The 19,841-nt window shown below is 44.4% G+C and overlaps 1 protein-coding gene across 6 annotated transcripts in view; it reads right to left on the bottom strand.

The window, feature by feature from the left end:
• The window catches only part of nfrkb (nuclear factor related to kappaB binding protein), a 124,469-nt gene that overhangs the window by 6,530 nt on the left and 98,098 nt on the right, over positions 1–19,841 (bottom strand). For all 6 annotated transcript variants that reach the window (XM_073029606.1, XM_073029608.1, XM_073029609.1 and 3 more), the window contains 4 exons: positions 19,492–19,762; positions 5,004–5,201; positions 3,501–4,229; positions 165–271 (listed from right to left, as the gene is read on the bottom strand). In XM_073029606.1, coding sequence (XP_072885707.1) covers positions 165–271; positions 3,501–4,229; positions 5,004–5,201; positions 19,492–19,762 — 1,305 coding nt within the window. The remainder of the gene's footprint in view (positions 1–164; positions 272–3,500; positions 4,230–5,003; positions 5,202–19,491; positions 19,763–19,841) is intronic.

Here is a 19,841-nt window from a genome sequence, read left to right as displayed (position 1 = left end):
GCCTGATCCACACTCACACATCTCTGCTGAATACACTCCCATACACATTCCACAGGAATGACCTTTACTGTACACTGTCAGAATTGCCTGGCACTGATCCCTGCCACTCTTCACCCGGTGTACAAGTATTCCTCACCCTGCCCAGTACACTCAGTGTCACTTACTTTGCCCCGAGGTTGCCCTTGATTATTGGTCCTGCCATCACCCCTTTTCCTTTGAGAGGTTGGTTCAGAACTGATAAAGGCACGGTGATGGTCGCAGGCAGCTTGGTCTGAGAAAGGAATTAGAGACGTTAATACTACATAGTGTTATACAGGTGATCTGCCCATCATGCCCATGACAACCATTAAATACAAATCTAACCTAATTGTGTTTAGTATATGATCCATAGCATTGTTTGCCTTAGTGCTTCAAGTACTCATCCAGACACTTTAAAAAATGTTAATAACGTGGTATCTGAGTTACTTACTGTCAGACACAGCTCCACATGAACAATGAGGAATACATAGGACAGTATGACGTTACAACCATTTCAGGCTTGCATTAATTTTACACAATCACTGGATCTCACAATGCACTCTTTCAGAGTCACTCCAGAAAAGCCAATGCATAAAGGCTTCTGGATTGTGGAACACATCAAACCCGACCCTGTAATGGGCAACCGGTTCATGGAGAGTTACATCAACACCAGTCCGCCCTGATGGTCACACGCTGAAACACTGGAAGCCATTGCTGGTAAAGGAGGCTAATGTGGCTGGGATACGAGAGGAATTTATGACACAAAAGGATCCTATTAGGCTGATTGAACATTTGCTGGCTGAAAATGGTTCTTCATGACTCATCTCATTTCCCTTCTCTGTTCCAAGAGACTAAGTTACAAACCCCACCATTTTCTGGGTGAAAAGTATTTGTGTCACTTCTCCCTACCTCTTCCACCAAAGGTCACTGGCCTTTTTGCAGAAGTACACAAGACCTCCTTGCTCTCCACTCTATATACAATACTTCAATTAAATACCCTCTAGTTGGAACAATATTACCTTAACCTGCTCAAACTTACTGCCTGATTAAGACTTCAGTTCCTTGCCATCCAGTTGTAAATCTCCATTCAGCCCTCTCTAATGTTTCCTCCATTGAGACAGAGAGGGAGAGAGGGTGAAGGGGGTTGTTCGGGAGAGCAAGGAGTGTGCGTGGGGCGGGGGGGGGGGGGGGTGTGAAGAGGCAAAGCACGAGAGGGCAGAGAAAAAGCATACTTTAATAAAATATACTTGACTGCTCCATCCCAGCTTGTGTTACTAAATCCAAGACTATCCAAATACACTTAAGGCTGACCAACTTTATTCTGTAAATGTGGTCATCTAGAGCTATGGCTTGTATGCTGTCCCTAACCAGCCCTGATCACCCTGAACATCCCTGACTGCTGACCAATACCAGCTCCCAGCAACCACCACTTTTATTTTAAATTCTTATCCTAGTTTTTAAATTCAAATGGCAATCATTAGTTGTATTAAAATGATACTTTTGCCAGTCACTAAATCTCTGCAGCTCATTGACCTTACAGCCTCAGGAAATGCTTCTCTACAGTTTTCTAAACACTTCATGATTTTAAATAGCTCCGTCAACTCACAGGTTCTCCACACTGCTCGTTCAACTGTAAGCCCCTAGCTTTAGGACCAGTCTGGTCAATCTTTCCCCGATCTTCCCAAATTGTCAGGTTCATTCTAAAATTTTTAACCTAATTTTATTTATTTTGAGATACAATGTAGAATATCCAACAAAGATATTCCAAAAAGAGCGAAACTGGGCTTTGAGGCTCTGTATAGTTTTTGCAAAACTTTTGAACTCAATACTATATTACCAGCATTAATGATTCACGTATAATCATCCCAGATCTCTTCCAATGTGCCTCTTTAATTAGCTTAATATCAATAACAACCAATGAAAAACACCTCTGTTCAGACCACGGATGATCCTGAACTATTACTATCACTTTAATTTTCTAATCCACTCTGATCTCTCTGCCCTTGGTCTTCTACATGGTTCCAATAATGATCAATAAGGGATAGAACTTCATCTGCTGGCATGGCACGTTGCAGCCTTCAGCATTCAACAGCTCCATGCGGTCAATCATTGTTCCTCAGATTCCTAGGCTCCCCACTCTCTGCCTTCAGTAATTCCAGCTTTCATCTGTTCCCTTCAACCATCACCCCCTCAACCATCAGGTTGAACCAGAGGGGATAACTTCAATCGCCCATCAATCAACATCATAGGTAGTTACTTCCCGCAATTTATGGACTCACTTTCAAGGACTCTTCAGCTCCTGTTCTTGATATTTATTACATATTTATTTTATTTAATCTTTCTTTTTGTATTTGCACAGTTTGTTGTTTGTCCATCCTGTTGGGTGTGGTCTTCCATTGATTCGATTGTTCTTGTATTTACTGTTATTGCCCACAGGAAAATGAACCTCAGGGTTGTATATGGTGACATATATGCACTTTGATAATAAATATATTTTTACTGAATACTTATACTAAAATATAATAAATTTGCTTTGAAAGTTGAACACCTGCTCTTGATGCAACTTATAGCTTCATCACCACCATTTAAAGCATTCAATTGTTTCCAGTCTTCACCTCATCACGGTATCCCTCTTCGTTCTCCACCCCTCTCATTTCAAAACTTGTTTCATTTGCAACTTTACCTAGTACTGAAACACTTCCCCTGAAATGTTAACCCTGTTTTTCTTTCCACAGATGTTCCCGACCTGCAGGTTCTTTCCAGTGTTATATTTTTATTTCAGATATCCCGCATCTGTGGTATTCCCAAATTTATTTATCTAGTAATACAGTGCAGAGTAGGGCTTTCCAACCCTTTGAGCCGAGCTGCCTCAACAACCCCCGACAAACCTGATTAACCCTAATCTAATCAGGGACAATTTTCAATGACCTATTAGCCTACTTGATACGTCTTCAGACTGCGGAAGGAAACCGGGGGACCATGACGGTGGTGAATCCGTGGAATTTATTGCCCCAGGCAGCCATGAAGGGCAAATCATTGGGTATATTTAAGGTAGAGGATGGCAGTTTCTTGATTAGTCAGGGCATGATAGGATACGGGGATAAGACAGGAGACTGGGGCTGAAGGGGAAATGGATCAGCCATGATGAAATGACAGCGCAAACTCAATGGGCCAAGTGGCCTAATTCTGATCCTATACCTTATTGTCCAAAACCCACTGGATGTACAGACTCCTACAGAACGTTGCCAGAATTGAATTCCAAACACTGGAACGCCCTGAGCTGTAATCATTGCGCTGACTGTGACACTACCATGGCATATCAACATACGTAAGTTTCAGATTTGCTCCTTTCTATCTCAAGTAGGAGCTTGGTGTGCCATGTTTTGGGGCAATGCCACTGCTGGGACTTCCCAAACACTTGGTGTTGGCAGTAACTAAAGAACACCATGATGAAAGACAAGTAGGGCAGCATTTAAACTTACCGCCTGTGTTGTAGACACCATGGTTGCACTGACAGGAACCTGCCTGACTGTAGCTGTACCTGTTCCAATCGAGATTGGCAGCCCAGCCGTTGGTGTTACCTTGGTGATTGCCTTTGACCCGGCTGTGCTTACTGTCGTCAGCGTAACTGCAGCTGAGGTCATTGTACCCGCAGCTGTGAATGGTTTGCTGGAAGTTGCCACGGCAATGGCCTGCCCGGGTTTGGGAATGACCCCAAGGCCAGGCATGATGCGAATGGTGGCAGCTGGCTTGGTGTCCGTCGAGGAGAGGGGGGCACACGCTTTACTCATCTGGTCAGCTACCGTTACAGCCAGCGCCGGCATCAACCGGATGGCGGCACTTGTTGCATCTGTGACTTTCAAGTCTGGTGTGACCTTGACAACTGTGGAGGTCGTGGATGCACTTGTGCAGGTGGAGGCCTTCACCAGGGTGTCCGTGGACTGCATGGCTGGTGTGACGTGTAGAGTGGCTGAGATGCCCTTGGTCCCGAGCATATCTGGAGTGAGTTTGACGGTGGTGACCGGCGCCTTAGTCAGGGTAGCCATCATATCCTGTGTGATGCGGAGCACCGTCTGACCTTTGGAGTCGGTGGTGATAGAGGATGGTGCCAGCCGCAGAACATCTTTCCCCTGAATCCGGATGTTGGTGGCTGTCAATGGGATTCCAGTACTAGACTGGGCCTTCACCCCAAGCTGGCCTGCAATGGCAACCTAGGCAGAACAATCTTTTATCAGTCACTGTAAATACTCAAGAGACAAATTTCAGCCCAATATTCAGAAATGAAAAATCTCTGTGGACATACCCTTTCAAAAGCTGGGAAAGCACAACTGTAACAAAATGAGATTCTGTTGAGCAGTAAGTTGCTTCACAGCTAGTGATTCAATTAGTTTATGAAGCAACCATTCACACCAACAGTAATCCACTGAGCGATATGGTAATTCAGAGGCCAGGACCAGGTAAAAAATAAGAACTGCAATCATCAATTATATCCAGTCAATTCTCAGCTTTCCTCTTGCTTTTAGGACAAAGATAAAATGTCACCTTTAGTTTTGGGCAATATCACCAGGGACAATATGGGAAAAGACTGTTCTTATCTCTCAATGAACAAACAACAGCAAGAACATTAAAACTAATAAAATCTATCATGATACCTCATTGCTGTCCATTCCTCTATGTTTATAAAGCTGGATATAACTTATATACAATCCAATTTAGCCTTGAACTGCTCCAGTGGATCTTAGCTTGCCCATATTTGCTCTGCTGACTGGACTGATTTCACTTCACCACCTCCTTAGTTCTACTCTAATCTGTGGCCCATTTGCCCTGCCGAATGAGTTTAAGTTCCTTCAACGGAAGAAGTGAACCTCCCTGCATGGATGATGTATCACAAATTCCCAAGCTTCTTAAATGCATTGGCCCTTAAGTACCCCCTCCATTCCCCATCCACCAGCAGCCATGCAAGGGCATGCTCAGTCAGTGCTCACCTGTCTCATGATGCTTTGTCCTGCCACGTTCTGTAAGATGCTGGTGGCGGAGCTCGACGCAGCACTGTTGAGTGTGCTGGACACTGTTTTGGAAGCCGTGCTGATCCCAGCCATTGTTAGATTTGCTTTAGTAGAACTTTGCTGGATGTGAACAGTACTGACACCAGACTGAGCCTTCACTGGTACTGTCAGAATAGACTACAAAAAAAAAGTTTTTAAAAAAAAATCGATATTAAGGAACCAGTCTAACATTCTCTTTTGTAAAACTCAGCTAAAGCAATAACCTGAATTAAATCCAGCTTTGGGCCACCAACATTGAATCCAACTCACTCCTGTTCAATGAGCAACATCAAAACACAAGTTCTACTGGTACTCTCCCAAAGACATTGTTACATCCTGGATTCATTCATACAAACTAGCAGTCTATTCATTCTGGAAAGTTTTTATCACAGGTGGATAGGGCAGTGAAGGAGGTATATAGGCTGAGGCGGTGAGTATAAGAGTTGGGACATCATGTTGCAGTTGTAAAAAGCACTGGTTAAACCACTTTTGCAGTTTTGCATATAGTTCTTGCCACAGCACTGCAGGATGTGGTAGCAACAGAGAGAATGCGGAGGAGATTCAGCAGCTGAGGGCTGCATTTATAAGGCAAAATAGGACAAGTTGGGTTTATTCTCACTGGATCATAAGGTAAGACTTCAAAAAGATTTATAAAATTATGAGGGCATCAATGTTTTCCCTCTCCAGAGGAGGGGAGCCGAGAACTTGGGGGATAAAATTTAAAGTAGATCTGAGTGGTAGGTTTTTCTGGAATAGCTGGAGTGAGCTGCCAGAGGAGTGATGGAGACAGTGACAAGAACAGTGCTTAAAAGGCATTTGGACAGGTATAGGAATAGGAAAGGAGTGAAGAGATATGGGCCTACTGCATTCAAATGGGACTAGCTTAGAGAGATAGCATGGTCGATGCGGACGAGGTATTGGTATTAATTTATTACTGTCCCATGTACAGTGAAAAATTTGTCTTGGATAATGTTCACAGAGATAGGAAGAAAGCGGATGAGGCTGTACAAGCTGAATTTAGGGAGCTAGGAGATAAATTAAAGAGTAGGACGTCAAAGGTAATAATCTCAGGATTATCACCGGTGCCACGTGCTAGCCAGAGTTGGAATAGCAGGATAGCCAGAATGAATATGTGGCTTGAGCGGTGGTGCAGGAGGGAGGGTTTCAGACTCTTGGGGTATTGGAACTGCTTCTGGGGGAGGTGGGACCAGTACCGTCTGGATGGTCTGGGCAGGGCCGGGATCAATGTCCTAGGGAGATTGTTTGCTAGTGCTGTTGGGGAGGTTTTAAACTAATATGGCAAGGGGATGGGAACCCACACAGAAAAGAAGAGGGAAGTGATGCAGAGACCAAAGCTGGAGTTAGTGAAGAAAAAAAGTAAGAGTAGAGTGCATAAAAGTAAAAAGCAAAAATTGCATAGGTCACTAGATTCTAAAAGGACAATGACTATAAGGGAACTTTATCTAAATGCCCGTAATATTAGAAACAAGGTTAGTGAACTTGTGGCACAGATCAGTACCAAGGCATATGATTCAGTGGCCATTACAGAAACCTGGTTGCAAGGTGGAGATGACTGGGAATTGAATATCCAAGGGTATCAGGTAGTACGGAAAGATAGGCAGGAAGGCAGAGGAGGTAGGGTGGCGCTCTTAGAGATGAGATCAGGGTGATTGTTAGAGATGATATAAGATCTACGGAACAGAATGTTGGTAGAGATTAATAATAGTAAAGGGAAAAGTCACTAGTGGGAGTTGTCTATAGCCCACCTAATAAAAATATTGCAGTGGCAGAGGCGATTAACCAAGAAATAACTGAGGCTTGTAAGAACGGAACGGCGATTGTCATGGGGGATTTTAACTTCCACATAGATTGGATGAATCAGGTTGGTCAAGGAAGTCTTGAGGAGGACTTCATAGGATGCATCCGTGATGGCTTTCTTGAGCAGCATGTTAGTGAACCTACAAAGGAAATGATATCTTAGATCTAGTCCTGTGCAATGAGACAGGTAAGATTAACGATTTTGTAGTCAGAGATCCCCTTGGAAAGAGTGATCAGAGTATGATTGAATTTCACATGCAGATGGAGGATGAAATAGTTAGATCTAAAACTAGTGTATTATGCTTGAACAAGGGAGACTACAACAGGATGAGGGAGGAGTTGGCTAATGTGGATTGGGAACACAGACTATTTGGTAGGACAGTTGAGGAACAGTGGAATACTTTCAAAGAGATTTTTTACAGTGCTCAACAAAAGTATATTCCAGTCAAAAGTAAGGACAGTAAGTGTGGGGAGAGCCAGCCTTGGATAACTAAGGAAATAAAAGATAGTATCAAGTTAAAAGCTCATGTGTACAAAGTCACAAAGAGTAGTGGGAGAGTGGAGGATTGGGAAAACCTTAAAAAGCAACAAAGTACAACTAAACAAGAAATAAGGAAAGGAAAGATAGCGTATGAAAGTAAATTAGCACCAAATTTAAAAACAGATCACAAAAGTTTTTATAAATTTATAGAGTGGACGAGGGTGGCTAAAGTCAATGTAGGTCCCTTGGAAGACGAGAAGGGGAAATTGATATTGGATGATAAGGAAATGGCTGAGGCATTGAACGACTATTTTGTGTTGGTCTAATATGCCAAAGAAGGATGTTATGGACGAAATGGGAGATGAGGACCTCGATAAAATCACTGTCACTAAAGTGATAGTGATGAGCAAACTAGACGGCCTGAAGGTAGATAAGTCCCCTGGTCCTGATGGGATGCATCCCAGAGTGCTGAGGGAATTGGCGGAGGTTATAGTAGACGCGTTGGTCAAAACTCTCTAGACTCTGGGCAGGTCCCCGTAGATTAGAAGACAACAAATGTCACGCCATTTTTTAAAAAAGGATGTAGGCAAAAGACAGGCAACTATAGGCCAGTTAGCTTAACGTCTGTAGTCGGGAAAATGCTTGAAGCTGTCATTAAGGAAGAAATAGTGAAACATTTAGAAAGGAGTGGTTCCATTAGACAGACGCAGCATGGATTCAGAAAGGGCAGGTCCTGTTTGCCAAACTTACTGGAGTTCTTTGAGGACATAATGAGTGCAGTAGATAGAGAGAAACAGGTGGATGTCATATACTTGGATTTCCAGAAGGCATTCGATAAGGTGCCGCACGAGATTTTTAAATAAGATTCGGATGCATGGAGTCAGAGGAAGTGTATTGGCATGGATAGTGGATTGGTTAACCAATAGAAGGCAGAGAGTTGGTATAAATGGGTGTTTCTCCGGTTGGCAGTCAGTGGTGAGTGGTTGCCGTGGGGGTCAGTGCTGGGCCCTCAGCTGTTTATCATTTACATTGATGATTTGGAAGAGGGGACTGAGTGTAGCGTAGCAAAATTTGCTGATAACACTAAACTGAGAGGATGTGGAGAGTCTGCAGAGGGATATAGCTAGGTTAGAGGTTAGTGGGCCAAGGTCTGGCAGATGGAAAACAATGTTGGTAAATGCAAGATTGTCCACTTTGGAAGGAATAATAGAAGAGCAGATTATTATTTAAATGGTGAAAGATTGCAGCATGCTGTTGTGCAGAGAGACTTGGGAGTGCTTGTTCATGAATTGCGAAAAGTTGGCTTCCAGGTGCAACAGGTTATTAAGAAGGCAAACGGAATGTTGGCCTTCATTGCCAGAGGGATTGAATTCAAGAGCAGGGAGGTCATGCTGCAACTATACAGGGTACTGGTGAGGCTGCACCTGTAGTGCTGTGTGCAGTTCTGGTCTCATACTCGAGGAAGGATATACTGGCTTTGGAGGTAGTGCAGAGGAGGTTCACCAGATTGATTCCAGGGATGAAGGGGTTAACCTATGAGGAGATATTGAGTCGCCTGGGACTATACTCTCTGGAATTCAGAAGAATGAAAGGGGATCTTATAGAAACATACAGAACTTTGAAAGGGATAGATAAGATAGAAATAGGAAAGTTGTTTCCATTGGTAGGTGAGACTAGAACTAGGGAACACTGCCTCAAGATTCAGGGGAGAAGATTTAGGATGGAGATGAGGAGGAACTGTTTTTCCCAGAGAGTGGTGAATTTGAGGAATTCTCTGCCCAGGGAAGCAGTTGAAGCTTCTTCACTAAATATATTTCAGATACAGTTAGATAGGTTTTTACATAGTAGGGTAATTAAGGGTTATGGGGAAAAGGCAGGTAGATGGAGCTGAGTTTACGGGCAGATCAGCCATGATCTTATTGAATGGCAGAGCAGGCTTGATGGGCCGGATGGCCTACTCCTGCTCCTGTTTCTTAAATTCTTAGATTAGGTCATTACATGGTGCATTGAGGTAGAACAAGGTAAGTTAATAACAATGCTGAATGAACTGTAACAGCTACAGAGAAAGAACAGTGCAGGTAAATGATACGATGCAAGATCATAACAAGAGACTGTAGATTGTGAGGTCAAGAGTCCAAGCAGGGATACAGAAACAGCAGGTGGAAGTTAAATAATGAGGAGCAGGCAGAACATATTGGGAAAAACATGATCAATTGAAAGGTACCCTTAGCAGCAATATCCATATGAAGGTGAAGGTGCAAAGATACAGGAACATAAATTCCAAGATCTCTCATGATGGCATTGCAGTTTGAAGGGCATTTTAAGGATAAGAGCAAAAAAGAATTTTGAACTTTACATAGGACATATGAGCAGAATTACTCCATTCAACCCATCTGCTCAATCATTTACTGCTGATTTATTATCCTTCTCCATTCTCCTGCCTTTTCCTGATAATCTACATGTTGAACAATAGCACAAAAAGCAGTCAACTTTGTATGAGCCACTGGATAAGCTTTAATGGAATGCTAGACACCCTGGCCTTTATAAGGAGAGCCCTGGAGCCCTGGAAAGGGAACAATGAAGAGATACTGGAATCATATCAGTGATAACAAGGAAAATATGGCAAAACATTCAATTTAGAGGGCAGTTTGAAATAACTAGGTGTAACCCCCTCACTAGGCTAGTATGCAAACTTGGCTCGTTAGCTGGCTCTCCAGCCACTCCTTCAGGATATAACATGACAGGTTTGGACTAGGTGTACCACACAGTTCCTTGATTCTGCTCATCATCCTGCTTAAGAGGAACTTGCACATTCTCAAAAGCAGCTCTGAACACAGGGTGAATGGACAAGGTTTTTCAAAAAGTTCTCTCCACTTCTGTCCTTGCAAGTTCTCACCTGCCTTCTCACAATGGAAGCATTCGTTCCTACAAGAATGGAAGTTCCAGCCTTTCCAACCAGATACAGACAAACCAACACTGGTGTGTCAACAGTCTCAGTTACCCCAACCTCAGGTTCCAAAAATTCCAGTTTCAATAACAAGTAACTATCGTATAGGTACTCATCAGTACTAAGGCCCCAAATTTCAAGGGTACTGAGTGGCGTCAAGTACCGGTTTTAAAAGGATCTGTATAGTAACTTAAGAGCCTGTGTCAATAGGGCTCCAGCATAAAAACCTTAAATCCACATGGATACATCAGAGTTTGGTCCAATTAAACCTTTAGGAATAGTGTTCTGCACTTTAGCCTTTCCTTGATACTGATTTGAATGCATCCTCTCTGAGACACCAGGCCGTTCCTTTACTGGGTCCCTCCGCAGCTGTGCCTCTTTTCTTCTGTTTGAACAACCACTGACTTACACTTCAAAGACTTTCCTGCCCCTCAGTGTTGCCTGAAATGTCCATCTTCTCTATGGTTGTACCAAAGAATACCGGTTGCCCCTCTAGTAATGAGACCCTTTTCAGCAGCAGTCCGCTGCTTTGCAAGTCCTGCAGGTGGGTCAGGTTTCACAATAGATGTGTCAAATTTAGCTGAAATATTAGCAGACATCCATTGTGTCAGCTCAGCTCGAATGTTTTCCACCTCATTCCTCAAAAGCTCTAACTCTGTGGCATCAGGGGTCACTTTAGTAACCGAGGTTACCACTGAAGACACTATTCGGCTTTTGGAAATGCCCCTCTTCTCCATCACGTTTTCCTCCTCTCTAACTTCTCGGAGTAACTGGTAAAAGATGGAGGACAGCACATTTGAATCTTGCAGGTCATTCAAGTACATTCACAACTTACTCCATCCTCCAGCAATTTCTCCCAGACAGTTGAATGCCCCCTTTGTGGCACAAACACTGCAGTAGATTCTCCAGTCTGAAAATGCAGACAGACAGCTTCTTTCCTTCCTCCTGGAATGTGTGTCTGAACTTCATCATCAGATTGGCTGCACTTTCAGCAGTGCCAAAAACATCTTCCACAGCTTGCAGGTAATTAGCTGATGTGGCTAATGGGTTTCCTGCCTCTCAGAACCTCACTAAATCAGCCGATGAACCCTGTAAACTCTGTTTTTTCATATTATCTGAGCACTGCCATTTATCCACGAACTGAGATGTCTGCTCAGCTCAAGCCTCATATTCTTCCACATCGGGTGTGGGCTTGACTCCAGAGAACACTCCCAGCCGACGATAACTTTGGCTCTCCACAGATACACTCCTGCATTTATCAACCAGTGATGTAATAGCCAAAGTGAGCTCAGAACTTAAGTCAATTGCTGAAGAACCCATTAGACCTTTCACATCAGACAACTCTTTTCCCTCACTTCACAGAAACGAGGGCAACTTGTCTTTAAAGTCTTCGCCCTCAGCGAGATGCTACCCTTCTATAAAAACATGGACTGCCCATGGCCCTGCCTCTCCAGGTAATATAGAAACCTAGAAAACTTACAACACAATACAGGCCCTTTGGCCCACAAAGTTGTGCTGAACATGTCCCTACCTTAGAAATTACTAGGCTTACCCATAGCCCTCTATTTTTCTAAGCTCCATGTACCTATCTAAAAGCCTCTTAAAAGACACTATCGTACCCACCTCCACCAGCGTTGCCGGCAGCCCATTCCAAGCACTCACCAGTCTCTGAGTAAAAAACTTACCGTTGATATCTCCTCTGTACCTACTCCCCAGCACCTTAAACCTGTGTCCTCTTGTGGCAACCATTTCAGCCCTGGGAAAAAGCCTCTAACTATCCACACGATCAATGCCTCTCATCATCTTATCATCTCTATCAGATCACCCCTCATCATCCGTTGCTCCAAGGAGAAAAGGCCGAGTTCACACAATCCCCCAATCCAGGCAACATCCTTGTAAATCCCCTCTGGACCTTTTCAATGGCTTGCACATTCTTCCTGTAGTGAGGCGACCAGAACTGAGCACAGTATTCCAAGTGGGGTCTAACCAGGGTCCTATATAGCTGCAACATTACCTCTTGGCTCCTAAATTCAATTCCACAATTAATGATGGCCAATACACTGCATGCCTTCTTAACCACAGCATCAACCTGTGCAGCTGCTTTGAGCGTCCTATGGACTCTGACCCCAAGATCCCTCTAATCCTGCATACTGCCAAGAGTCTTACCATTAATACTATATTCTGCCATCATACTTGACCTACCAAAATGAACCACTTCACACTTATCTGGGTTGAACACTATCTGCTACTTCTCAGCCCAGTTTTGCATCCTATCAATGTCCTGCTGTAACCTCTGACAGCCCTCCACACCATCCACAACACCTCCAACCTTTGTGTCATCAGCAAACTTACTAACCCATCATTCCATTTCCCCATCCAGGTCATTTATAAATATCACGAAGAGTAAGGGTCCCACAACAGATCCCTGAGGCACACTACTAGTCACCGACCTCCATGCAGAATATGACCTGTCTACAACCACTCTTTGCCTTCTGTGGGCAAGCCAGTTCTGGATCAACAAAGCAATGTCCCCTTGGATCTCATGCCTCTTTACTTTCTCAATAAGACTTGCATGGGGTACCTTATCAAATGCCTTGTTGAAATCCATATACACTACATCTACTGCTCTTTCTTCATCAATGTGTTTAGTCACATCCTCAAAAAATTCAATCAGGCTCGTAAGGCACGACTTGTCCTTGACAAAGCCATGCTGACTATTCCTAATCATATTATATCTCTCGAAATGTTTATAAATCCTGCCTCTCAGGATCTTCTCCATCAACTTACCAACCACTGAAGTAAGACTCACTGGTCTATAATTTTCTGGGCTATCTCTACTCCTTTTCTTGAATAAAGGATCAACATCCACAACCCTCCAATCCTCCAGAACCTCTTCTGTCCCCATTGATGATGCAAAGATCATTGCCAGAGGCTCAGCAATCTCCTCCCTTGCCTCCCACAGTAGCCTGGGGTACATCTCATCCAGTCCCGGTGACTTATCCAACTTGATGCTTTCCAAAAGCTGCAGCACATCCTCTTTCTTAATATCTACATGCTCAAGCTTTTCAGTCTGCTGCAAGTCATCACTACAATCACCAAGATCCTTTTCCATAGTGAATACTGAAGTAAAGTATTCATTAAGTACCCCTGCTATTTCCTCCAGTTCCATACACATTTTCCCACTGTCACACTTGATAGGTCCTATTCTTTCACGTCTTATCCTCTTGCTCTTCACATACTTGTAGAATGCCTTGGGGTTTTACTTATCCTGCCCACCAAGGCCTTCTCATGGCCCCTTCTGGCTCTCCTAATTTCCTTTTTAAGCTCCTTCCTATTATACTTATAATCTTCTAGATCTCTAACATTACCTAGCTCTCTGAACCTTTTGTAAGCTTTTCCTTTCTTCTTGACTAGATTTATTACAGCTTTTGTACATCACGGTTCCTGTACCCTACCGTAACTTCCCTGTCTCATTGATACGTACCTATGCAAAATTCCACACAAAAATCCCCTGAACATTTGCCACATTTCTTCCATACTTTTCCCTGAGAACATCTGTTCCCAATGTAAGCTTCCAATTTCCTGCCTGATAGCCTCATAATTCCCCTTACTCCAATTAAATGCTTTTCTAACTTGTCTGTTCCTATCTCTCTCCAATGCTATTGTAAAGGAGATAGAATTATGATCACTATCTCCAAAATGCTCCCCCACTGAGATCTAACACCTGACCAGGTTCATTTCCCAATACCAAATCAAGTACAGACTTGTAGGCTTATCTACATATTGTGTCAAGAAACTTTCCTGAACACACCTAACAAACTCCACCCCATCTAAACTTCTTGCTCTAGGGAGATGCCAATCAATATTTGGGAAATTTAAATCTCCCATCATGACAACTCTGTTATTATTACATCTTTCCAGGATCTGTTTCCCTTTCTGCTCCTCAATGTCCCTGTTACTATTGGATGGCCTATAAAAAACACCCAGGAGAGTTATTGACCCCTTCCTGTTCCCAATCTCCACCCACAGAGACTCCATAGTCAATCCCTCCAAAATCGTCCACCTTTTCTGCAGCCATGACACTATCTCTGATCAACAGTGCCATGCCCCCACCTCTTTTGCCTCCCTCCCTGTCCTTTCTGAAACATCTAAAACCCGGCACTTGAAGTAACCATTCCTGTTTCTGAGTTATCCAAGTCTCTGTAATGGCCAAGTACTAATCCACGCTCTAAGCTCATCCACTCCGTTCACAACACTCCTTGCGTTAAAATAGACCCATCTCAAACCTTCGGTCTGAGCGCGTCCCTTCTCTATCACCTGCCTATCCTCCCTCACACACAGTCTCCAAGCTTTCTCTATTTGTGAGACAACCGCCTCTTCCCCAGTCTCTTCAGTTCAGTTTCCATCCCCCAATAATTCTGGTTTAAACTCTCCCCAGTAGCCTCAGCAAACCTCCCCGCCAGGATTCAAGTGCAACCCGACCTTTTTGTACAGGTCAGACCTGCTCCAAAAGAGGCTCCAATGATCCAGAAATCTGAATCCCTGCCCCCGCTCCAATCCCTCAGCCACGCATTTATCCTTCACCTCATTCTATTCCTATACTCAATGTCGCGTGGCACAGGCAGTAATCCCGAGATTACTACCTTTACGGTCCTGCTTCTCAACTTCCTTCCTAACTCCCTGTAGTCTTCTTTCAGGAGCTCTTCCCTTTTTCTACCAATGTCATTGGTACTGTTACGAATGAAGGGAGCAAAGTCACCCCCCCCCCCTTTTTGAGAATCGCAAGATCGCTATTATTTCGGGTCTGAGACCCAGGAAATGAGAGAGAGACACGCAGGATCACAGCAAAGGCAGTTGTAGACAATGCAGAATACACAACAAGGTGGAATGTCTCCTAACAAAGGCGGAACGGAACCACTGATTACTGCTATTGTCTCTTGGAGAAGGAATTGTGTATTGAGTACTGTACTATTCATTGAAACCCCTCAGGGGACAACCAGAGTGGTCTGGTTGAGGGATTGCATCATCCCAACCTGATTGACATTTGAGACCCCGTGAGTGAGGATAAAAGAGGGGTCTGGGGAACACCCCTTTAGACGCACCAGGAGAAACGTATGAGACCGGTGGGGGGACGTGTGTGTGTCCATCCTTGCCTGGGTGGTGAGTCCTCCACAGAACGGTCTAGCTAAAGGACGGATACAGATCAAGATCGCACCAAGGAAAGTCAGCAAGTTATTCTTCTACTTCTCTCTCTCTCTCTCCAACAATTGCAACACAGCGACAAACAAATGACGGCAGCCTGTATGAACTGAAACGAACTTTAGATTTCCATCGGACAATTCATTATCCCCTAGACAACGATAGAGCTTATTTCTTATTGATTATTATTATACCCGCACTTTTAGGTTTAGTATTGACGACGTATATTATCTGTATATTTGCACTGATATTATTTTTGTGCATTTTTGCTAATAAATACTGTTAAAAATAGTATCACCAGACTCCAACGGACGTCTCTATCTTTGCTGGTAAGTAACCCAGTTACGGGGTTCGTAACAGTACCAATATGTACCATGATCTCTGGCTGTTCTCCCTCCCACCGCAGGATATCTTGGACGTGATCTGAAACATCCCGGATCCTGGCACCTGGGAGGCAAACTACCATCCGAGTTTCTTTCCTGCATCCACAGAATCACCTATCTGATCCCCTAACTACAGAGTCCCCTATCACTGCTGCCTTCCTCTTCCTTTCCCTAACCTTCTGAACCACATGGCCAGACTCTGTGCCGGAGGCACGGCCACTGTCACTTCCCCCAGGCAGGCTGTCTCCCCCCCCCCCCGCCCCCCAACAGTACTCAAACAGGAGTACTTATTGACATGGGGTACAGCCACAGGGGTACTCTCTAGTACCTGACTCTTCCCCTTCCCCCTCCTGACTGTGACCCACCTGTCTGTCTCCCGTGGCCCTGGTGTGGCCCTGTAACTCCTTTCCATCACCTCCTCGCTGTCCTTGACCAGACGAAGTTCATCAAGCTGCATCTCCAGTTCCCTAACTTGGTCCCTTAGGAGCTGCAGCTCGACACACTGGGTGCAGATATGGCCGTACGGGAAGCTGGGAGGCTCCAGGACCCCCCAGATCTGACACCGAGCACAGAAAACTGGCCTCACACACGTACTTCCTTTCCACAATTAACACCTACCTTGCCCTGTTACCACTTCAGCCCGTTGAGCCAAAGCCCTATCACTCTGCTGCCTCTCACTCCGCTGGCCCGCTCTGAACGCTGCCCACTGGATATGGCGGTCTTCTTTTTAAACTTTTCCCGCGCTACTGGCTGACGTCATCTTGCCTCTCTTTTACACTGAGTAGTAAAATGCCTTCGCTCCAGAAATCCTTAGCTGTTCCACTCGCAGCCTTCTTGCTCCGAATCAAAAACCGCTGAAGATTCCTTGCCTTTTTAAACTTTTCCCGCTCTAATCTCCCAACCTATCAGGCAGTGCGACTTCAGTCATGTTACTACTAGTCTGGACTAACACGACATAGTTACCAATCGACTGGTCAAAATGCTGTTCAATCAGCGTAACTTTTCCTAAAACTTTTACAGAACTTAGCACTCTGAATACACGTTCATCGGGAATTTGGACATCAATCCCGCTCAAAACACAAGCATTATTTGTGGATAATCTCTTTGAATCGCATCAAACCTTAATCCCTGCGGCATCCATAATAAAGTACCTTAATCACTTACCCTGACACTAGTTTAAACACACACTTAAACACACTAATCACTTAATCAATTCTTAACAGCATTCAGCGAATCACCAGACGATAGCCCCCACAAATGTAACCTCCTCACCGGGCTCAAATGCAAACTGGGCTCGTTAGCCACGGGACTCAGTGATGAGAAGGCCACCTTTCATAAACAATATACATCTAGGGCTGGTAGGATTTGGGGTTCAGCCAAACAGGAACAGCTCGTAGGAAAAAGAAAAGAAAAGAGCCATTACAGTTAACCCAGTTTAAATGTGCATATAAAGTTGGAGCTCATCTTGAAGTTGTCCTTTCCACTCATGTGCTGGACCCACAGTCTGTGTGAAAGCACACATCACATTCTGAACAAAACGTACAACAAGCTGGAGGAACTCAGCGGGTTGGGCAGCATCCGTGGACTGCTCGTTTCCACGGATGCTGCCCGACCTGCTGAGTTCCTCCAGCTTGTTGTACGTGTTGCTTTGGCCCCAGCATCTGCAGTGTACTTTGTGTTTATATTCTGAACTTCGTTTGAAATCCATCTCAAACCAATGGACTCTCTCTTGGGAGAACTGGCCCTTCCTCCTTGAAGCCATTCATCTGCACAAAGCACTTTCTGCAACAGGGACGCTCCCTCCTATGGCATTTCTCAGCCATCTTCCCTCTGTCCTCTCCACAGCTCCCCCCAAAAAGACCACGAGCCCCACTTGTGTCCATCACAAATCCCCCTCAAACCTAATCCCCACTTCACCATCCTGATTGGCTGGCACAATACTCCTAAATTGAACATCATAGCCCCTTATCTTTAGCCGAAATCCAAACACACTGCTTCTACAGACAGCTACTAAATGAAATACCCTATAGCATTAGCAGTAAAAATCCTAACCAGGGTTAGGATAGGTCATAACAGAAATTTTTAAATTAGTGAAAGTCTTTGAAAGAACAATGAGTTTGGACTGAAGAGTGATGACATGTAGAGAGGATGTTCCTGATGGCCAGGTAGTCCAGAACTAGGGCTCACAGACTGGGATGCGGGAAAGCCACTGAAACGCAGATCAGGATACATTTGTTCATCCAGAAACAGTGTAATTCTCTTCCATAGGGCATAGTAGAGACCAAATCATTATGTATATCCAGGGAGGAGAAAGATATTCCTAAATAGGAATATGAAGAAAATCAGAACAGAGAACTGAACTGGGTTATTAGCCACAATCATTTTGAATGGTGGAGCAGGTCTGAAAGATCAAAAGGATTATTCACAACTTTTTGTTTGCATTGGTTGGTGAAATGGTGATGGGGAGTGAGAGTTCACATGAAAGAATGATGAAAATAATTCAAAGGAAATGTTTGCTTTCTGAGGACATTGAAGACAGAGTACAGGGAGCAACTGGGGCAGAGACATCAGCTTCTGAAAAAGGAAGTTAGGGAAGTATTAGAAGGGAACCAACATAAAAGTATACAGGGGAAGTTCAGGAAAATGGAACAAAAGCAGATGAGCAATGAGAATTGGTGCAAGCTAACAGACCAAATCAAGTTTTTCGCTGTTGATTTTTGAAGTCTATAAAAATAAAATTGCATTTAGTAAGCAGAGAAGTCAACACTAACAAATAAGGAAATAATTTAATTTTTGAATACTTAAATTCTCAAAATCCTCAACTGCACATATCACAGAGTACTTAGGTGAGGGCAAATCTTGCTATTTGGACACATTTGTTCCAACATAACTGTTGGTTTTCCATACAAAATGCTGGAGGAACTCAGCAGGCCAGGCAGCATCTATGGAAAAAGGTACAGTCAACATTTTGGACTGAGACCCTTTCGCAGGACTGGAGCCTACCCATCACCTCTCTCTGGTCCTTCTCCCCCTTTTCTTTCTTCCATGGCTTTCTGTTCTCTCCTAGCAGACTCCCCCCTTCTTCAGCCCTGTATCTCTTTCACCAATCAACTTCCCAGCTCTTTATTTCATCTTCCCACCCCACCACTCCCGGTTTCACCTATCACCTTGTGTTTCTCTCTCCCCTCCCCCACCTCTTAAATCTACTCCTGATCTTTTTTTCTCTCCAGTCCTGTTGAAGGGACTCGGCCTGAAACGTCGACTATACTTTCTTTTTCCATAGATGCTGTCTGGCCTGTTGAGTTCCTCCAGCATTTTGTGCATGTTGCTTGGATTTCCAGCATCTGCAGATTTTCTCTTGCTGGCTTTCCACAGTTTAAGTCCCCATCAGTCACAGAGCCCCTCCACAGTTCTAACCCCCTCCATTCTCGAGGATGTCCCCAGGCCTGAAGCTTCACTTCAGCTCACCGCTGGTACAGGAACAGGGAGGTCAGCCCTCTGCAGCTGGACAAGGTAAGTGCAGACAGGGACTATGCACCACAACTTCTCATGGCTGACTGGGTTCAGCTTGTTCTGGCTCTTGGTCTTTTTCGTCCTTACCTGAGGAAGCACTTTAGTGTGAGCAGATGCCGTGACAGTGGGGAGCCGGATCTGATGTTGGTGCTGTTGCACTTGTTGCACCACAGAAGCCGGGTGTGCACTAGAAGCTAAGCCATGCTGAGCAGTGACGACCCGCACCTGGGGAACAGTGGCAGCCACTGAGTGAGGTAGCATCTGGCCTTGAGTCTGTGGTCCAGCATGAAGTCCTGGTTGCGAGCCAGACAGCAGGTTCCCAAGCTGTGGCATTGAAGGCGAGGACATCAACAAAACACTGCAAACAAGAAGTAAACCATACATGTAAAACATCTGGCATCTCACTGAGGCTGCTGCAAATGTAAATCACCAATCCA

Source organism: Hemitrygon akajei, chromosome 26 (assembly GCF_048418815.1).
Source record: "Hemitrygon akajei chromosome 26, sHemAka1.3, whole genome shotgun sequence".
NCBI lineage: Eukaryota > Metazoa > Chordata > Chondrichthyes > Myliobatiformes > Dasyatidae > Hemitrygon > Hemitrygon akajei.
This window is presented reverse-complemented; position numbering and strand designations above follow the sequence as displayed.